Raw genomic sequence first — 22,708 nt, forward strand, 5'->3', positions numbered from 1 at the left:
AGACATCATTAACTTACCATACAACTATGCTGTTGATGTTTAACAAGTAGTCATTTTCTTGAAAAGGAGTAAACTGTGCACTGGTGCTCGGGGGGGCGTGGTCAGGGAGAGTCCAGGGACCAGGGAGTCCAGGGGGTAATCCAAGTCCAAAAGTCCAGAGCCGGTTGATCCATCCAAAACAAAGACATGGTTTAAAAACCAGAACGGGATCCGGTGCAGGGACAGGAAATAACAGTGGGTTAACGAGGCTAGGCACTCCAAGCCCTGGACCCAGATGGTCAGGATGCCGTGGTAAAGCCTATGTCGTCGGGTCACTCAAGGATCCGCTAGGAAGAATAGTAAGAGCGTGTGGCATAAATAAAGAGGGGCTGGATAGGAGGCAGGTGCACATAATTAACACCATAGTGAAAGAGCCAGAGAACCCTTAAGAGGAGGGTTTACGGTCGTGACATAGTCAGTACAGTATTCAATGTACAGAATGTACTGTATGTCAATTGTCAATACAAGCAGTGCTTTGATTGAAAATACCATGGAAATTCAAGCAGCGTTTTAAAATGTTGGGCTGACAGAAGTTTACACTTACATATTTTCTTTGCGGTTTTATGGTTCCAATCTAAAACAAAACCAAATGTGCATTAAAATATGTTTAGCAAAAACGTAATAAAAGAGTGAAAAGTACTTCCTTTCTCCTTTTTGTATAGAAATTAACTGCAGCCATCATGTTACAACTTATGTAAAAAACTGTATTGCTTAGATTTCTGGCCAGCATTGGAATGTGCATTGTTGTGTTAGAAAATGGAGGAGAGCTGCTAAACAAATGTGCTTCTGTCAGTCTTGAAAATCACCTTCACATGTCAAGGGATTGGATGTATGTACTCATATTATTTAAAATTGCAATGCTGCTGGGATTCTTGGGGGCCTATGAATTGATTTACTCTAAATGGTGATCCTCCTCAGTAGTTATACAATTAATACTATTACAAATACACCTGGGGCATACTCAAACAGAGATGTTCCATCTCTGTCTAACCACTCAAAGAAGCTGACTTTAATTCTCCAAATGTATTTACATCTACTTCAATTTAAATCTATTTAAACACATTCTGTTTCTTACTTCCTGTGCAATGGTATGTCTTACAGCATCAATATAATTAACACAAGATCTTTAATCCACTTTGTGATAAACAAATGTCACTTTTTGTTTATGAGACAATCAAAGTCTTATTACCTGAAGACTGTGGCTTTTCTGAATCTGTTCTATTACAGATAAAGTATGATATCAATTTACATTACCATCGGCATCAATAATCCTTAGCAGTTTTGTAGTCCTAGTACATTCAAATAAATTGTAATTAGATTAACCTGGTGGAAAATGTTCATTAACAGCCAGTGTTTTGCAAGTAAATACAATGGTTTGTCACTAATGCATTTTTAGACATGATTGGCATGCACTATAGGCAGTGAAACAAAAATTTTGGATAAATATTAAGAAATGGTTTAGTGTCACTGCGTCCTCTTGACAAGACAACGCAATTAAGATTTCAGAAAATACACTGAATGAAGAAAACACATAAAGTACTTAAGGCATGCTGATTATTAAACAACAAACTTAGTTTTGATCTATCAAGAAACCTGTACAAAGGAAATGATAGTATAACACAACCAGCTAAAAGCCAATAAGAATTTACATGCATTAACAGTATATGACAATTAAAAGTCATATTGTTGAAAAAGTAAAAAAATAAATAAAGGGTTTCCAAATATGATAATATCAAGAATATAAATAAATAACACATTAACAACTATGCTCTGTCAAAAAGAATAGAACGATACTTTAAAAATGTGGCAAATCCCTCCTACAACAAGAAGGACACAAATACATCATTATACTCTACCTTCCATGAAATAAATTTTGTTGAAGGTGTTCTTCCAGTAACATAAAAAGATAGCAGTTAGACAGAATTGAGAGTCTCTATTAGCATTATTTTTTGTGGTGCCAGATTGAAAAAATAGAGTATAGAGTTTCAAATCCTAAGGTGACACGCTAAGGCATTCCCGTAATAAACACAAAAGTAGACCAAGGTATCATTAGAGAGTGATGGATGGCCTTTTGATTTGGGCATGGAATTAATGTGATGAATGAGAGTGGAGAATGACTGAGGAGGTTGTGTTAAGAGTTGACAAAATGCAAGGACCTAAATTTATTTTAATTTGCTAACATCTGCATGCAGTGCATCTTATGATTTGAGACTCAATCGAGAAAAAAAAATGTTTGGAGAGCTGGCAAATGATGATGTAACTGAGACAATGCAGTTACATCAAAAGAATGTTACTCCTGTAACCTGTAAGTGGTACTGTATGTGTTGTATGGTTAATGTTTGGAGCCAGACACATGCTCCCTTGAGAAAGATGAAAATATTTTAAAAACACATGGATAGCAAGATTTTTTGGGGAAAATACAGTATCTCCTGAAAAATGAATACTTATAAATAAATAAAAAGTAACCTTTATTTACTAAAGGAAAGGTCATAGCAAATCATTTCAATTATGTTTCTTGAAACACCAAAGGTGTTCGATACTAAAATGTTGGGGAAAAGCAATGCAATGTATGAAATACCGTATCTAGGAAAAACTGACTTAAGGTCAGTGCTCTATTACAAAAAGTAAAAGGCCATAAGGCTGCATATGTATTGAATAGGCATGTCCTTTTAAGTCCTAATCCATTAAATTTTTTTTTTTAATATTCCAAAACAAACATTAATGAGGAATCCTCATGCTTGCTACAGCAGATTCAATATTAAACACACAGGAATACATTACCCAGTGCTGATACTTAATTGTGTATTTAAAACCTCAACAAACACTTAATTGCACCCTTATTGTTACTACAAAACCCAAAGCAAGAATTAATCAAAAATCAGCCAGTGAATATTCCACTTTGAGGATGTGCATTTGTGTTCTGGATTTTTGAATTAGTACTGGCCTTCCAGAGTGTTAGAGAACACTGACAGTGCTTCAGTCCATCCCTATGGGCTAGTGCAGCCTGAAGTCCTGTTGTTCATCTGTCAGCCACTCCTATGAGGCTGCCATGTACTGGGCCACTTCCAACGCATTGCACAGCACACACCACTCCTATGGAACATAACATTCTCTAACACTTTGATAGTAAGGTATATTTTTAGAGCTTAAATCCACCGCTAAATGTTCTCTTTTTTTAAAATCAAGCATATACCGTATATGACAGAGCATTAGTCCAACTCATGCTAAGTGATTCTAATGGGATTTGCTGGGATTAATATAGAGCCTAAAATTCAAGAAGCAACTATTTTTGTTTGTTTGTTTGTCTTCTCTGTATGATGTTTTATTTTAATTTAATATGTCTTAGCAAGGTTTTTTTCCATTTGTTTCTATCCTCTTAACAAAGCTTCTCACATATACTGTACAGTGCTCTTTACAGTAGTAAAGTAGTACATCTCAGGAAAAGTGTACCTGGTGTTACATTTTCAAAGTGCCACCTTCTAGCATCTGGACTACTAGTGCCACTCAAGATCCAAGAAAATATCACAGATGGAGAGCTTTCCTTCGTATGCATTAACATGACAATTAAATAAGACAGTACTGTAAACATAGGGCAGCATGATAGGATTGCTGCCTTGCTGTGCTGGGGCCCTGGGTTCAATTCCAGACATGGAGTGTTTTCTGTGTGGAGTTCTCCCCCTGTTTGCATGGGTGTGCTCTGTTTTCATCTCACAGACCAAAGACATACTGGTAAGTCTATTGGCTTCTGGGAAATTGGCCCCGGTGGAGTGTTTATATTTGTGTCCTGTGATGATGATAATAATCATAGGCTTTATTTTACGCAGTGCCTTTAAAAGTAGTGTCTCAAAGTTCTTTATAGTAGTTGTAAAATAAAACAGTTATAAGGATACTGTCACGATTGTAATAATTAATACTAATAATAATAATAATAATAATAATAATAATTGCTTACACTTACAGTATATAGCGCTTTTCTGGACACTCCACTCAAAGCGCTTTACAGGTAATGGGGACTCCCCTCCACCACCACCAATGTGCAGCATCCACCTGGTGCAGCTAATCCCTCCCCCATAAGGGCGCCCCGGCTCTTTCACATTTTAGTTGATTTTGTGCACCTGCCTCCTATCCAGCCCACCATAAAAGCCAGATGCTCACTCTATTCTGGGCTCTGGGGTGGAAGACGGACGTCCGGAGGTCCGCCTACCACCAAGTCGCCCTACGCCCGTGGCTTGAGGGCATAGGCCTCCTATTGACGTCCTGACCCAGTCGAGTCCAGGACTTGGAGTGCCTGGCCCCGTTACCCCTTTTTTATCTCCCTGACCCTTCACCGGATCCCACTCCGGTTTTTAACTTTTGTTGTGTTGTCGTCTTTTCTGGATTTCCTGGTTTTTGGACTATTGGCCTTTGCTCCGCTTTTCCCCCTGGACTCCCTCAGACTTGATCACCTGGACCATGCCCCCCCGAGCACCAGTGCACCGTCGTCATGCCCCCCTGTTCGTCAACCTGCCCAGTTCCTCGTCGTCTCCTCCCCGTGTCTGTTTCACTCCCTTCCAGATTCTACTGTCTGCACAGGGTCCTGAAAAACGCTTCGTAACAAATAGCAAACTACAAAACAAGCATGTAAGGAACACAGGTGGTTAGAGGTGCAGCAGAAGATACAGATGCAGCCATTCAAAGTGCGTGGCACAGACATGTACCGGAGGTTATTGGCTACGGCCTCGCGCATCGTGACGCGCGTTGACACAAAATACCGCGGTACGTGATTGGTTGACCGACAGGGGCACTCGTGGTGCGTTGGTTGGTCGTAGAAAGATTTAAATGTCTTTACTGTGCCCATTTTAGTATTGAATATTTATATGGAATTTTACCACTGAGGGGAAATCTTAGTAGCTAAGCATAAAAAGAATAGGAGCATACTGTAATGCGTGTGAAGGCCATAAACGATATTATATTTGGAATATAAACATATAGTATATGGCTGGTCTCGGTACTTTAAAGAAAACATACACACCAGTATTCCATTTCTCCCTAAACATTTTAAGCATCTAAGTCTTTAACTTGATACCGGAGTCAACAAGCATACTTTTAGAATTTGATTAAAAGGGAATATAATATGGAATCGGGTTTTTGGAATTTCCAAGTTTCAAGTCTTTGTCTTTGTGGACACATTTAGTTTAAAACAAAAGTGGGAAAAAAACACTAATTAAAACTGATGGAACGTGACCTCAGAACAGGACCTTGAGTAGAGTAGCTCTGTTTAATCCTCCATCCTGTCAGAACTGGATTTACCCAGTTCAATGAAAGACATGGTACTTCCATCACATGCAATCATGTTAGATGTATATGAAAGAGCACCACAACATTAAAAGGGATTTTTTAAAAATTACATAAACCTATTGCTTAATCCAGAATTTCCAATAGAGACATTTTTAAAATGCAGAGATAAACATTATTCCAGTGCAGAAGATTTCTATTTTTCCCCCTTTTGAATGGTTAAAAGCATGTAATTGTAAATGTAGTTTGTTTCAGAAAGGCACAATCACCCTGCACTCATTTTTCAGAAATGTAATTTTTTCTCTTGCAGTCAGTGTCTTAACAACCAAGTAATTGCAGTTAGGGCGTCAATAATATCATGTCAGTTTTCCAAAGATATCTAAATCCTTCAGGAGAAAAAAATAAAATAGTTGTTATTATATAAGCTTTTTTTTTTATTCTCCATTCGTCTGCCTGGTGAGTTGTTCCTACAAGTTCAACCTTTTATATCAGCTCCAGTTAAAATAAAATACATTGAAGTTTAGAAAAAGGGCAGCCTGGCCCTCACAGAATGCAAATACTAAGGGAGAAAATATAATCAAGAAACTAATACTTTCCACTTAACAGCAAGACTGTCGCCTTAGGGCTGTAGAAGCTAGTTCAGTAGTGCCCAAAAGCACTTGTCACCAGTTCCATTTATCACCCTCAGGCCCTCTCTTATTACAAGACAAGTCCTGCTGGAATATTCCGGAACTCTCTGTATGGCCATTTAAAAAAAAACAAGCAGATGTCTGTTGTCCTCCAGAGGGCACAATTCTAATAAGTGTGCTGTTCTTGGACAGATTAATATTTTTTTAAAAGACTGACTTACAGACATGTTTATTGGATGTTACTGGGTCATTTGTTTTGTGACTGGAAAAGAATGCCCCCTGGCATAATAGTGCCAGTGTATTACCAGAAATAAGCCTTATGGATGTTATTACTCGCTCTGCATCCTTGGTCATAGCTGTCTTCATTTTTAGATACATTTCCAATGGCGTTCCATTTCACATCCAAATTTAAATTTTAAGCACATCTCTGCATGTGATGGAATCTCATCTGTCATAAATATTGATTAGGAATTTCATATAATCAGAGCCATGTACAGTGTGGACAGCCTGCATTAACATAGCATGCCTTTGCCAGGTGAATAATTGCAACTTTAAGCTCAATTCACCCTATACTGTGTGTGCAAACGTTTATTAGCACTTCAATTAACACATTTAGGTTTGAAATGCAAGTACAGCTCTAGCTTCATTCAACTCAAAAGGTCACGTTTTTCCTGCCTGTAATTCATCACAGGTGTTTGATCTACAGTATATTTCCTGTTCATTCTCTTCTCTGCTTACTGTACATGAAGTAAAATGTTGAGAGTTGGCCTCTTTTTCACTGACAATCAGCACCTGAACAATCTACTAACTTCTCTTACAAAACCAGCACATTACATTATGTACTAGCAAGATACACTGTTTTTGTTCTGTTCCTCAGTAGAAAAGAATAATTTCACTTTGTCCTTCTTCATCACTGTCATGTTAAATAACCTTTTTATCATTGGATAATTGGAGGCTCCTGCAAGATTGCTTCAGCCTTCCTGATTGAGTTGGACTAGACTCTCAGTCAAGTGTTGTATGGCATTAAAAGCATTTAAGCTTATTAGACTCAATATTTCCAATCATCACACTAAGAAACAGGTTCTGGTCTGCATATTGAGTTATTCTTGGATGATACAATGAACCTGGTGTGACAAGGATAAGGTCACAGGAAATGAAGGTATAAAAACTATGAGAATTTAAATTGTTTAAAAAGAATAGTGTAAAACTAGGTATATTCTTAATCTGAATTGTCCCAACGTGTTACAACCTACAGTTATTTAAAAAAACAAATACTGTGGATACTTCTACTAGTATAAATTACTGTGATTTGGAGAAATCATATATTTTAGTCCATTACAGACTTAGACCTAAAGGTAACTTTTCTGAATGTGGAGGATGTGCAGGGAAAGTGGGGTATTTTCTGTGAATGTCAGATTAAACCCAGGTAAATGCAACCTTTTTTCCAACACACTGACAGTATCTCAGTTGAATCTGAAGGACCAGGGATTTTCTGCTGTATTTCCTTGTTATACTATAGCCTATCCCACAGTGGAGTTCATTTAAGGCTACCAGGCAATTCTATATTCTTGGACTTTACAGGACTTCATAGAGAAATTATTTGATACTGTATGATACAGTAATTTGACTGTGTTAACATTCTTCTCTATTTTGTGTAAACAATATGGATGTAATTGATCTTACATTTTTTTAGAAAGATATTCATAGGTCTGACAATATCTGTGGTCAGAAGATATATTAGATCCTTCCTTAATACTGTATAACCACTCAGAAATTAAACTAGCTTGTTAATTACGATTTATTACTGCTCAAAAATTAATTCCTAGCATAAAACCTTTTAACCTTTTGAAGCCATTTTTAGATAACAGACCAGAGAAATGCATTTTAACAGGTTAATGTTTTCTGCTGCAAACTGTCAAATGTCTTTTTGTTTAGCTATGTTGATAGTCTGTGAGCTGCAGACTCAATATGATTAAGAAATAAATAAAACCAATGATTTTAGTGCTTATATTTTGGAAGTGTGTAGCATAGGAATTTAGCAGTAGTTTTTGCCCTCTTCTGAGGCCCTTGAAAGTTTGATTAATTTTGTTCTATTAATGCAAGGTATTCTTGTAGAATATTAAATGCAAAGTTATTTTAAGTATTTTTAGACTTAAATATTCATCCAAAAATATCCATGAGTTCTTTGACATTCTTTTCTTTTGATGTGAAAAGAATGATATTATGTTTTCCAAAAGATTTTGCGAAACCTTTTGTTTGTGTTTCACATACAAAATGCATCATGGTGTGTGTTATCATTACCTAATACATCATGGAAGCAAATCAGCTGTGTATTTATTTGTTATTAAACCACGGAGAGTCCTAACTGAACTTCAATTTCAGACTGGAAGTCAGGAGGTTTTACTGAAGTACCCATTTAGAGTTTAATTGCAATAGCTTTTATTTTTGTTGGCTTTGTCTTTCAGGTCATGGCACCTGTGACTGTGGAAAGTGTGTGTGTGATGACAACTGGTTTGGGGAGGCCTGCCAGTACCAAGAAGACTGTAACATTTCAAAAAGGAAAAGTAAAGAGTTATGTAAGAATCCTCAAGGAGTGGTTTGCTCTAATGCAGGTAGGGGAAGTTTTCCAGGATTCATTCGATAATTCTCCACTTTACAAAATGCATTTTGTGGGAAAAGAAAGTTGTTTAAGTTGATACCCTGACTTAATAATAATAATAATAATGCCTTACACTTACAGTACAGTATATAGTGTTTTTCTGGATACTCCACTCAAAGCGCTTTACAGGTAATGGGGACTCCCCTCCACCACCACCAATGTGCAACCCCACCTGGATGATGCGACGGCAGCCATAGTCCGCCAGTGTGCTCACCACACACCTGCTATTAGAGGGGAGGAGAAAGCCAATTCATAGTTTCTTGATTTCTTTCAAGAAACATCTGGATGACATCCTTGGATCAGTAAACTAATGGTACAGTGGTACATCTTACCCCAGTAGATGGGTGAAATAGTCTTCTCCTATTTTTAACTTAACCACTTTCTTTCAAACTTTTGCTTTTCAGGCAATTTACACAACATTCCCATTTAGGGCAATGCAGTGTGTAGAGCCATACAGTATATGCAAGAATAAAATGTGAGGATAACATTGATATATCACTTTTCCTAAATTTCATTTCTGTCCTAAAACACAGCCATCCCAGCAAACATCCTGTATGTTTTCTAATAATTCTAACCCTAACCCTAGCTATGGGTTTGGGTAGGAAAGGTTTAGGGTTAAGATTTTCTTCAAAGAATTAATGCAACCTTCCACTCATTTAAGCAGAAAATATAACTTAGGGCATCAAAATGTTAGTTTGAAAAGACATAGCAACCTTGCCAAACCAAACAAAATGTATCAACAGTGGTACAATTTTATTTTTTATTTATTTAGTATTCTGTTACTGGAAATTTAGTGTTGAATGGTGCACTCAATGAGCATGGTTTCAGGGTTAAATAGGTTAAGAGTCAGGAATACCCAATACATTTTAGCTGTATCGGTTAAAATGCCAGTGCGTTCAATGCCAAATGCTACAGTTTGAAAAGTGCATGGAGCCATACAGTATTCTGTCCCTGTATGTATGCATCAACAAAACTTTTCATTATATGACTATTTAATGAAACTTTTATTAGCACTTCAATCAACACACTTATTGTAATTAACTTACACTTAACATTATTTAGTAATATTCCTTGCTGGTTTTGTAATATTAATAATATTGTAAAATATTAATATTATTTGTAATATTAATAATAAACCAGACACAATATTGCAAAACTATGTTCCAAAGGACTGTAGATTTCATTTCTGAAAATCAGTGTAGACACCTGTATGAGAAAGATATAATGTGCAAATAATATTTATTGTGTTATTCAAAGATTACTTAGGAAATTAAAAAACACACATTTCAAAAGTCTACATTGCAAGAACCAACACCTGAACTACATTTCCAGTTCTCAACAGATGTGGCTGTGTGGAAGGTGCTTTTAACCATAAATCTAACCAGATTTAAGAAATTAGAAAATAAACTTGGATTGTGATTATTCAAGGATCACCTACAGTATAGGCTTGTGATTTAACTCAGAGCAATGTATTTTTATCATGAAATTATACTCTGCCTTTTTACTGTAAGAAGACATTTTACTGTATTCTTTTATCTCAGTAGTACCATATGTTTAATAGAGCAGTAATCCCATGGTACATTTTTACAAAGCTTCCTTATCATAGTTGTCCTGCTTCTTTGAAAGGAAAAAAATGTAACACAAAAACATGGTGCTACCCAGGATATTATCTGTTTCAAATTCCACGTACAGATAGCCTTGAAATTTGCTGTGATTTAATGCCCTAGCCTTTTGCGCAGGTCACATTGTTGAGTTGTTGGATGTGCTGCCCACAAAGTAGCGAGAAAATAGTAGGACTCATCTGTTTTGCAGATGTGAAATATCTCAGAGCACACATACTGTACTGTACCGAAGAGCCAGGGATGTGAAATTAGTGTCTTGGCTGAGCAGCCACAAGCAATGGCGACAGCAGGGGATCTGGGGAAGAGTGCTGGCTCCCCTGAACCTAGGCGCGAAATGATTAAATTAAATTGGTCTACATAGAAGTTGATGTCTCTGCTCCACAGGCTCCTGTCACTGCGGCAGCTGCATGTGTAACAACCCGGATGGCAAGGGTCTGATTTATGGTAAATTCTGTGAGTGCGATGACAGAGAGTGCCTGGACGAGGAAACTGGAGAGGTGTGTGGAGGTATGCCCTTTACTTACTTAAAAAATAGGGATTGCTCTTTTGAAAAAAAGAACTGTTTTTTTTTAAAAAACTAACTTTTGTGGAAATTCTCCCACTTCCCTCCTCCCCCACAAACCCCCCCCCCAAAAAAAAAATCCTGCCCTTGAAAACTGACAGAATATCCTCTTCATGTGGAAATGGGATTAGTTTAACCGAAATAGAGGCTATGCTTTGATTTCATACAGTTGTATCCTGAAGAAAGATTCTCTAACCGAACTGAAGTCTATATTTTGAATGTATTAGCTATTTCAATACAGTAGAATTTACTAAATATATACAGCAGACATTCAGAGTATTTAAATTTCAATTTTGCCCTTTAGTTTTTAGATAGAGACAATCTGGTAGCAAGCTTTTTCCTTTCCAATTAAGTAAAAATATTATGAGGATTTGTCAGCATTTCACAGTTTAATTTAATCTCTTGCAATTCAAATTTAAATTAACAATCCAAATTGTTTGGATATATATATATAGTTTTGTGAATCTATTTTCAGTTATAATTAAATTAATTAAACTTGGTTTAAAATTAGGATTGTAGGATATTGAAAGAAGGATTTCAAAACTAGAGGTTTAAAGGGGTTTAAAAAAGTACATTTACAAAACCAGTAGACTAGATACATATCATGTAAAAAGGAAAATGAGAAAGTAATTAATGTTTCTCCAAATAATTAAGCACTCTTTGGAAAAAAATAGTAAACAATACTATAGGTAAAACATCATGCTGAAAGTACAATATACAGTAACAAGCAGAATGCAGTGCAGCGGTTACAACAAGCAGAGTAAACATCAGATAGAAATGGGGCATTCTGAGGGGCTTCTCCAGTAAAGGCACAAACGTGCCAGCTCTGACTGGGATTCCCCTTGTGCAAGCACAATCAGGTGATGTGCCAGGGGCAGGGTGACATTAGTTGACCAGGACTCTGAAGGCTTCTTGTGGGCAGTGCAGTGGGCACCTGGGCACCTGGGCACCTGTGGGCAGTGCAGTGCCTGTGATGTGTTAAAGCACAAGTGTCTCAGAGGAGGGCAGGTTACTGGAGTGTGCTTTGTAAAATACAAGGTAACTTTCAGGACTGAAAAACACACAACTGGCTTTTTCCACATCTGGTGGATATAACAAAAATATTTGGCAGTTTGGTAGAAATTCGTTTTTTCCAGAAAATCAGGTTTTATCCATATTATATCTGGGGCTGTGAAAATAGCCTCCTTTTTCAGTTAACAAGTTGGTTTCTTTTCTTATTATGTCCAAAAAGAAATGGTCACCTTTATTCATTTATCATTTGCAGCACAAAACTAACACACAGCCACTAACCATAGCTTTTACAGTATGTCTGCAGGACCAGGGTTTGGTATTTGTTCATTTCTGTTAAGAGAGAAACAGCATGAATTGGAGACACTGAACATGTTTTTTTAGGAACTGACTTTAACAAAGAGACCTAAATATCTTGACAGAATTCCAGAAGATGACAAAATAAGTTCATTATCATTATACTCATACACAGGTATAACGAAATGCTATTAAGATAGCTCTCAGATGGTAAGTAGCACAATAAAAACAACAATACAATTGTATAAGAAAAGAAAGACAGAGACAACAGGTAATGTACAAAACAACAACAGTTGTGCAAAATCATATGTCAACAGAATGAAATAAAGGATAGAAAATTATGGGGAGTGAACATCTTGACATGTGAGGTAGAGGTAGATTTCAATGTGTGTTTGAGTTTTGATAAAGAGAGAAGACACTGTAAGGGTTCAGATCATGGGTGAGAGAGGCTGGGAGTTTAATACAGTAGTTTCATAGTGCGGAGGTAAAAACTGTCTCTGAGTCTGGTAGTCCAGGCCCGAATGCTCCAAATAACACTCTATTTTAACAGTTGTTAACATTAAAGGATAGAATAGATGTTGGATAGAATCATTTTTGAAGAGATAAAACTTTCATTTTCATATTGTTTTTTCTTTAAGTTAAGACCAAATCAGAGAAATCAAAGAGTGATTATATGTCTTTATATTGCTTATTTCTTATTTTCTTTTTTGGAACGTAATGAATCCTGGGTACTGTACAGTACTGTATGTTGCACCTTTAATGAAATTTCATGTGGTGCTTTCACAGAATGTACTGTAGGTGTAATAAGTTTAGCTTAAGAGCTACCTCTGAATATGTTACAGTGAAAGTCCTGTTGGTATTCCATACACTGTTTTATACCTGGCTTCTGTGCGTAGCAGACATGGTGTTCGATCTCTAAACAAATACTAATAACAGAAGATAGAAAAAACTTCCCATGATTGGCATAGATTACCAATAAATAGAGGCAAAAGATACATTAAGAAAAATCTCCTTTTTATGGAATATTTTCATTTATCATACAAATGATGTACTCTTGCTGCCAATTAACGTTAAATGAATGAACAAAGCAACAACTGACAGGCCTAACCACACATTTGCATTGAAAGGGCACTGTTTAATTAAAAAAAGAATAAAAAATTAACTAGACACAGGTGTTCAAGATGGAAACACAACAGCAATTTGTGACTGTCCTACATGGTCTCTAAACTGTGGCACAAGAATGTTTGGTCTTGCTCGTTTATTATTTAGCCTTGTTTCTTATGGATTCAAAGACAACTTGCAGCAGCGGGTCCATTTCTGTTGATCTGGGTTGAAAACATCGCTCAGGAGTCCAGCAGGAGTAATAATGGTGAAGGATTAACTCTGTTAAAAGGTCAGGTAAGAGTCTGTTGAAAATGGTTAAAGCATCTTTACTCTCTGGTTTCAGGCCATGGAAAGTGTTACTGTGGAAACTGTTACTGTGCGGCTGGTTGGCATGGAGATAAATGTGAATTCCAGTGTGACATCAGCCCATGGGAGAGCAAAAGGAGATGCACATCTCCAGATGGCAAGATCTGTAGCAACCGAGGTCTGTCTTAAAAACCACTTTAAATGCAGATGTGGTGTGTCACAAGAAAAAAAACTCAAAGCATATTATCTTTCATTGTGATTGTATTGATATGTGTAATTCAATTGTACTTTGCTGCTTCACAAGTCAGCCTTTTTGTCCCATCCTCTCATGTCAGTTGGAACAAAAAAGACCTTGAACGCCTGCTTTTCAGGAAATACTTTTAGCCAGGGGGTTTCCTGAGCAATGCCCTACACACATTGAAAACGAAGCGAAAACCTCATTTCAGTCTCTTATGAGTTCAGGTTACCCTAACTGACAGTTACAAATGAGAATGTTATACATTTGGCTTCAGCCCAAAACTATTACCTTGCATTAGGGGAATAAAATAAATACTCGTCTGGTATATCCTCCCTGAAATTCATCATGTCTAGGAAAGCACGCTATAATGTCAGTGTGGAATTGCCCTGGGAACTTTCAGAAATGTTAATTATAGGCAAAATGACTGCATAGATTGGTAGTGCACTAATATAAAATGGCACACAATTTGAACTTGGACCATGGAATGTAAGACATAACTGGCTGTGAAGAGTTCATTTAGATCATGGAGAATAAGAAGCTGTCCTATTTTTTTTTCATTTAAAGAGGTGCATGATAATATGTAATAATACAGACAAAAAAGAAGTGATGAGTATGTTTATTGGAGTGTTTTGTTGTCGGTGTGAAATGGATAGCTGCATATTCTAACCATCCCCACCTCCAGTGTTTGTGACAGTTAATAAATGTAGACTACCTGTAGTATTTAGCAAATGTTAGTGCCATGTAAAATATATATATTCTTAAGGTAATATTTCAAATGAAAACTCTTTGATTTTTAAGCAACAAAAATAAGGAAAACATATACTGTACCTGCTTATTGATTTTAATTTCCAAAACTGGGAAGATAAGCTGTAACTTGCACAGTAACAAGATTTTAACAGTCCAGTTGTGGAATAAATCTTCAGACTGATCATCAAATTAAATCAAGATGACAGTGTAAAAAAAATTAGAGGCTTTCTTGTTTAGGAGAGTTGCAAGGACTCTGCACTAACTACAAGGTGTTCTCCTCCTTCACAGTCTTTTTTTTACCAGTACAGTACAGTAAGGATAGAGCACAGATTTGATGAGCACTAGTTGAAGAGAAAATCAACATGTACTGCATGCAGAATGCCACAGCATCCAGAATGGGATGCCAGTTGGATCTGCTCCCTATGTGCTATCCCTTCTGAAGGAGATAAGAGGGAAAAGGGATTGCCACTCGTGGTATTCAGCCAGGATTCCAGTTTTAATAAAGAAGACAAGTAGGAACTGGCAGAGAGACTGTGAATAGAACAGTCTGTGCCTTTTGCAACCTAAGAACGATCATCTGTGGATGGCAGCGTGCCCTTGAATCTGCAGAAGGGCCATCTCAATCGTTTACAGCAACTGGACCTGCTTGGGTTTCTTCAGTACACAGATGGCAGACCTTGATAGAACACTGGGAGGTTTTATTGGTGGCTGATAACCTTACCAATGTCATGGCATTGGATTTGAAATTCCAGGGAAAGTTGCTTTTCTTTTTAAAAGATTACTGCAATATCCTACTGTTTTTAAGATCAATCCCTCAAACCCTACACTAAAAAAGAGAAAAAAGAGGACAGCTCATCTGGGATCGAAAGTCTGAGTATTACTTGAGATTTTACAGTTTAATGACTTTTTTTATCTACAAACCATGCATTTTATAAAGCACTTTCATATAGCAGAATCTGAGCACACAAACAAATGAAAATCAAACAAATGATTAATTGAAACTCAATTTTGGGTCTAGAAGACAAGATACTAAAGGTAAGAGTGTAAAAGTATGAAAACATATTACTTGCAATATATTTACAGGATGATAGTACCGTTCATAAACACGGAAGAAAAGACAGTAATTAAAGCTTATTCTGGAAATCTTCAAAAGCAAATTTTATTTTATTCATTTTCTCCCTATCAAGGTCTGTATTTAATTTAAGCCATTTGTCTTCAAATTCCCCTTTGTCTGTCTCCGCCCCTTCCAAGCAAAAAAGCATATTTATTATCTCAGAACAGTGTTGCAAGAATTGTATATCATTGTGACTTATATTTAAAAAATATTAAATATAAATTATTTCTTCCCCAGAGTGGAGTCTATAGCACAATCATGTAGTTGGATCAAAGTGCAGGAAAGCCATTACTGTCTTCAAACTATTTTAGATGTTCATTCCAGTCACTTTCCCTCCTTCACAGGAACCTGCGTCTGTGGTGAATGCACATGCTATGATGTGGACCCCACCGGTGACTGGGGAGATATTCATGGTGATACCTGTGAATGTGATGAGAGGAGCTGCCATTCAACGTACAACAGATATGCAGATGATTTTTGCTCTGGTAAATAATTATTTTAATGGAGCATGAAGTATTATTGCCCAGTAATGAAGCATGTAATGCATGGAGTAATGAAGTATTATCACCCAGCTGCATGAGGTATATACTACTGTATATGCTCTGTATATATTGTACTGTATACAGTACTGTATACTGTACTGTATATGTGGTATGTACTGTACCTGTATATACTGTATACAGCTGTGTACACAAATATATACAGTATGTAGTGTATTGCTCATTTGAGGAATTCAAATATGTTATGTTTAGTACAAGTAGTCCTGAAAGCTGATGCAATGTTTGAGACAATATTTACCCAGTATTCATTATTCAATTCAGAATACTAGTTCTGGCATTTCAGATATTGTAATATTCAAACTCCTAGAGTTATGCACACTAATAAATCACTTTTATGCTTTTGCAAGTATAGCAGCTGCACTGTTTAGCAACATTATACTGTATTTTCTCCAATAAAAGGACATTATTACAGCCTGATGTAATATTTGTATTTCTGTTCTTGTTCGTCACTCATTATCTTAACTCTTAATTATCATAACTCCCTCAAGCAGATCTTTGCATGACTGTATTCTTTTTTGACTGAAAGAAATAAAAATAGAGTGTTTTCCTGCAGGGAACAGTATGATTTCACAATTGAAGTATTATTGAATTATCTGAATCAGCAAATCCCTTTCTGGATTACATTTTATTAAATTCAGAGAGAAGGGAGCCATTAATGATATTCCACACTGAAATTCTAACCAGCAAAAATAATTCTCTTTGTCACACCAATGGAAAAACAAAACAACTTTTTTCCCCTTTTTGAAGAACTTGAAAAATTAGTTGAGGAACTTTCAAATTTTATGGAAATACTGTCTTGCTCTTCTGTATCTGCTATTGTCTTAATATTAAAATGTCCACAGTAATTTATGCTTGGGGAATAAAGCTTAGTCTCTTGTATGTCTATCTGAAGCAGACCCTGGATGATGTACAAACCTGCACTGCCAGTTGTGAATGTGGTTGAGCCTTCTCAATTTTTTGCTTGGTACCTGTATTCTGTTGTAGTGTATTGTGCGTGTTTTTCAGGGCTGCTTATTCAGAGGTAGAATTTTGTCTCTCTCATCAGCTCCTTACCTTCAGGTAAAAGAAGTGAACCCGGGCAATGGGCTGTGTTTAATAAATGTGCCCTGTTTGGACTTGTGCATGCAGGTTAATGTAATTCACCACAGACCTGTGATTCTCATAAGATTAAATTTATGGTCCTCATTTGGACTTTTTTTATTCATGACAGCTTAGGCTGGACTGAAAATCTGTCTCTTCACCCAGACATTTGATCTTCAACTAAACATTTGATCTTGGTGGTCATTTTCATTACATTGAGCCCTAAAACATGCAATACAAACTAAATAAATATAAACAAGTACAAAGAGCTTTGTGCTACATTTGACTCAAATATATTTATGTACGTCTTGTGGTTGTTTTCACCCACTACTAAAAATTAAAATTTAATGACATCCTTGTTGCCCTGCAAAGAAACCATTGGTGTCCAGCAGACTATTCTAAAATAGATTAAGACCTTTTAGCCATTGAATAAAATGGTATGTGTCGTTCTCTCTCAGAAATCTTTAATTGGCTTGTCTCCTTACCAAAACTAGTATGCTCCTGGGTGGTGTAGGGCAGGCAAATGGATTCAGTAATTAATGATGTATTGATTTTGGCAATGTATACAATGTCCTGATACACTCTAGGGAGCATTAGGTTGTGAAGGACTACAATATATAACCTGAAGATTCAGAAGGTTATTATTTTCTGAATTTAGATATAGTGACAGGAATTCTAGGCTTTCCTTTACTATTTTTTGTGAATGTGTAGGTTTGGATTTTTGACAGCTAATTCATTCCTTGTCTTTCTGAAATAGTGTTCAAATTATTCATAATTTGCTATGGATTTTTTTATAACTTTTCTCCCAATAGCAAATCTTTCTCTATTAGTGGTGTGGATGTCATATACATTTCACAATTTTGTTTTGTTTATTCTTGAAATAATGTCTCTTTTTTCCATCCATGTGTTTTAAACAGTACTTAAAAGTATATATTTTTCATTTCTTTTACAAAATTCCCCAAATATTACTTTATATATTTTTTAAGTGCTTTTGTACTTGTTGTTTTCTCTTCCTGAGGCTGCAGTTAGAGTATAATGATTAAATAAAAGCCAAGGATCTTTTTCAAAGTTCCCCAATACGTTTTTAAATTAGTTAACTTCTTAATGAATTAAAGTTGTTTTTTTTCTTTCTCAAGCTACCCCACTTTTATACTTTAACTTGTTATTTGTCCCAGAGGGCTGACAGGTACTGTATTTCTACAGTATGTAAAACCATAAGCAAAGACCATAAGTACAAGCCTAGGCTTGCCAAGCCTTTCTGTTGCTACAGCTCCACACACAGATGCTGGTGACCAGAACCTGTGTATTGGCTTGATTTGTCGACAGATCATTCCGGAAAATAAATCCTCATCTTTTTCATCTGTATCCTCTGTGAAGGTCATGGACAATGCAACTGCGGAAGGTGTGACTGTAAAGAAGGCTGGACAGGGAAGAAATGCGAACATCCACTCTCTTGTCATCTCTCCTTGGAGGCCAGCCTCAAAAAATGCCAAGGAAGTTCCAGCCTGCCTTGCTCCGGGAGAGGTAATTAACCTTCTATTCCTCTTTTCATTTCAAAATCAGACAGCAGGATTGACCATGCTATATTAAAAGCAACTGTTTGGGGACCCGTTTTTTTTCTTTCTTTTACTTTTTAATAACTGAAAATATCATTTTGATGCACAATGTTATTGAACTGTAAAACAAGGATATTGTGGAATGTGAAAAATGATTTCACGTTTGACTGTTAGTTTTTTTTTCTCCAGGCAGAAAAAAAGGGACAGAGACGTCTCTCAAAATTAAATAGAAATTTCACATTTTTATGAATACAGTACATATGGGCAAGAGGCGTCACCTCTATTCACAGTAAAACACAATAATGATCAGTTTTAACATGTCTTATCCCAGTGTCACTTTTAGTTTCACTCCAGGGACACAGATCAGTTCCTACAGTACATCTGAAAGCTCATTCACCCCAATAATCCACTCCTCCATCCCTTATCACCAAGTCACTTAAGTCCTAGAAGGGGTGGGACAATTTACAGCCTTCATGCCAGTTATAACTCTTAAAGTTACAAGCCAATGGGCCATGTTCTTCTTCCTTTAGCAGTACAAGGGTTGTATGAACCCTGTAGGCTGTTCATGCTCATGTTCTGTGAGAAAACGCTGCCCATGTAGGGGAAACTGACCATAATAAAACACAGAACCATGTCCAGTTCCAACAGTGAAAAGAAGACAGCAGCTAAAACCTCTAGACTGGACATTTTCAGGTATCAAACCTTTCTTAGGTTTTTTAGAAAAGCTGAATATTTTCCACTGTTGTTTTTTACAGTTGGGAAGCCAAAAGTGTATTTGCATACCATTTCCCACGTAGATACTTACTGTACTTCGTGCACTGTCTGGAACCAAATTGAAAAATGTAGATACTGTAATCGTAAATGCTTGGTTCCATTTAGCTCACATGATTGGTAAACTTTCCTGTTGTTGACATTTACAACACCAGAAGGAATGGAATGAAGGCTTACACTCATTTTTGTAAGCTTTAGCATCGGTAAGAAATTAAACTAGTAACACTGTCGCATTGAGGTGAGTGATTGTAATATGGGTGAATGTGCGTCTTAGTTACATGGCTTTTCAATAGTTCCAATAGTAATTCCAATAGTACAGTATATAAGTTATTTTCTTCCTTGTTTACTATTTTGAAGGGGTTAAAAAAGTAATTTCACAAATGCTTAATTAAAGATGAGACTATAGAACAAAAAAAATTGGAGTAAATTTTATATTCACTCTATATAAATAGGATGGTAGGGGTATAGGATAAGTATAGGAGTTTAATATACTGAAATAAATATAAGTACAGTATAATAGATCACTGTTAACAACACAGCAATGACTGATCTTTTGCCAGATATGAATATTTACTTATACAGTACAGTAATTCTAACCAGTAGCTCAATATTTTGGGATTTTCCAAACTTTCATGTTCTGACATTTTTAAACATGTAATTGATTTAATTATGCTGAACAGTATGATTCTTTTGTGGAGAGTCTCTGCAGAGATATAATGTCAAGCAATTTGAGAGAAAAGAACACAGGTGAATGAATGCGAGCACAGGGGTGGTAAGGCCCTCTTTGATTTATCAAAATACAAAACTGGACCGCGGTTCTGTTCTAAGAATAGAAAGGAAAATTGGAAACGGTCTCTCAGAACACTGTCAATGCAATCACAACTGAAGTACGGAGGGCTCAACCTTCCTTGTGTAATTTGTGAAGAGTCTTTCAGGTTTTGGACTTGACCTTTAAATTTCATTAGTGTCTTTTTTTAAAATATATATTTTTTTCATAATATTGTGGCTGGAAGTTTTGGGGGGTTTCTTGTATAGCTGGAACAAGAGTATTTTATTTGCTCTATCACTTTTGCATTATATCTAAACATTACAGTTTTTTAAAAGAACAAGTAAATTAAAAGATTTTAGATAGGAGGGTAAAAAGGTCCAAATCCATTCTTAAATTCTTTATCTCTGCTGACAAAGCTTTGGTGATTGCCCGATCATTTCTCAGTATGCTTTCTATCTGCAATACTAGAAAAGATCTTTAATTTCATTTTCTGTGCATGTTTCTGGTTTGCAGTAGAGCATTTCTGGTGACCTAAGGGAATAAAATACATCAAAACAGCTACAGAGGATCACCAATACAAGAAAATGCAAGCCTGTGAAGGTTATACAGTACACCTGTCACTAGGGCTGAATCACTTACATTGCAGGTCTCTATACATGAACTATTTAAAGGATAAGCAGTTACTGTACATCTGTGTCTTGTAAATTAACTTAAGGCACAAAAGCAGAACGATTTAAAGAAAATAATGTTGTAATCAGTGTTATAAAATTCCTAAAAAATATCATAAATAAATAACATGGGACATCCAAGGCTTTTTTAGTTTTTGTGTTTAATGGAAATGGAATAAAAGGCCATTCTTGCATTCTTACATTGTAGATAACTTAGCCAAAATATTCAGGGTGGCAGTAGTCAAAAGATAGTCCTCTAATTGTAAGGACAGTATTGAGCAGTAAATACTGTACAATAAATGGAAAAAAGATTGATTGTGTTCATTTAAACTGTAATAATGGAGGTGACCTCTCATCATGTGGTCTGTGTAAATAAGGAACTGATTTGGTGTTGCTTTAAGAAAAAGGAATGCCAATTAAGATTTAGAGCAGAGGGCACATACTCAGTTTAATAACACAAATGAAAAAACACAGGTTTGATCGAATTTGATCTTGATATATTACCCTGATACCTTCTCTCATGAGCCTGCAGGTCTGTGTGTCTTTAATGAAGCACCACAAATATTGCTGAGACTGGCATTCATCCCAGACTGGAGAATTACAAAAATAAAGCTAATAATGAACCTGGCAGCGTGCTTAGCGTCATAAGTCCCTCGTTAGGATAAAAAATATTGCAGATAAAATCTACATGACAACACTTAAGAATACACTTAATTAATAAGAAAGTGGAACTAAGAAGGATTATAAGTGTTAAGAAACACAGAAGCAATACAGTATGTTGTTCATTGGAAGTTGAAATAAATCATTTTTTCTGAAAGCTAGTTCTGTGAAATACCAGTAAACAGATAAAATGTGACTTACATTTTTAGACCTGCAGCAGTGCCTTTAATTCTTCAAGCATATTTACATAATATTTGCTTTAAATCATTAAGAAAAATGTAAAATACTGTACATGCTAGGTGAATTTAGCTTGCTATCTCCATTATCCCAAGACATTTTTTTATAAACTAACCACATTCTAAATGGTGATCAGGTAGATCAGTTTTGCTTCCATTATTTTCACTGCTTTATTATGATGTACAATGAACTCAACCAGCCAATTATTGGCCTAACTGGACTAATTCAACAGCTTCTCCCAGCTCTTCAGGTGTCGGTGCTTTAAAGTGACCTTGAAAACCTGCACATGTACGGTATGTTCTCCAGGACCAGGTATGGACACCGTTTTGCTTGAGAAGGTGCCAGCAATTGAAAAAAGCAAGACAGTTATCAGATCACTTGATTAGGTGACGCTGCGGTACAGGGGTTAGCATTGCTGCAGTTTCTGTTCACGTGGGTTTCCTCTGGGTGCTCTGGTCAAAACCACTGTGGTTAGCCACAATCCAAAAACATACTGCAAGGTTAACTGGCTTCTGGAAAAATTGGCCCTACTGTATGTGTGAGTATGTGTCTGCCCTGTGAGGGACTGGTGTTCTGTCCGGTGTGTATCCCACCTTGTGCCTGTAGCTTACTGGGATAGGCTGTGGCTTCCTGCAACCCTAAATTGGATAAATAATATAGTAATAAACTTTATTTTATATACTGCAGTACTTTAAAAAGTGCTTTGAAGTTGGTCTAAAAACAGTTATAGGGATAGCAAATTACAAAATAAGCATTTTAGAAACTCAAGTGGTTAGAGGTGCAAACGCACATACATGCTCATTAGAAA

The 22,708-nt window shown here is 36.3% G+C and overlaps 1 protein-coding gene across 2 annotated transcripts in view; it reads left to right on the top strand.

Annotated features, from left to right (window-relative positions):
* itgbl1 (integrin, beta-like 1) overlaps positions 1-22,708 on the top strand; it is a 110,190-nt gene that overhangs the window by 24,510 nt on the left and 62,972 nt on the right. For both annotated transcript variants that reach the window (XM_088604691.1, XM_088604683.1), the window contains exons 3-7: positions 8,408-8,554; positions 10,608-10,730; positions 13,538-13,678; positions 15,944-16,084; positions 18,617-18,763. In XM_088604691.1, coding sequence (XP_088460817.1) covers positions 8,408-8,554; positions 10,608-10,730; positions 13,538-13,678; positions 15,944-16,084; positions 18,617-18,763 — 699 coding nt within the window. The remainder of the gene's footprint in view (positions 1-8,407; positions 8,555-10,607; positions 10,731-13,537; positions 13,679-15,943; positions 16,085-18,616; positions 18,764-22,708) is intronic.

The sequence above is a fragment of the Lepisosteus platostomus genome, chromosome 2 (genome assembly GCF_059453375.1).
Source record: "Lepisosteus platostomus isolate fLepPlt1 chromosome 2, fLepPlt1.hap1, whole genome shotgun sequence".
Classification (NCBI taxonomy): domain Eukaryota; kingdom Metazoa; phylum Chordata; class Actinopteri; order Semionotiformes; family Lepisosteidae; genus Lepisosteus; species Lepisosteus platostomus.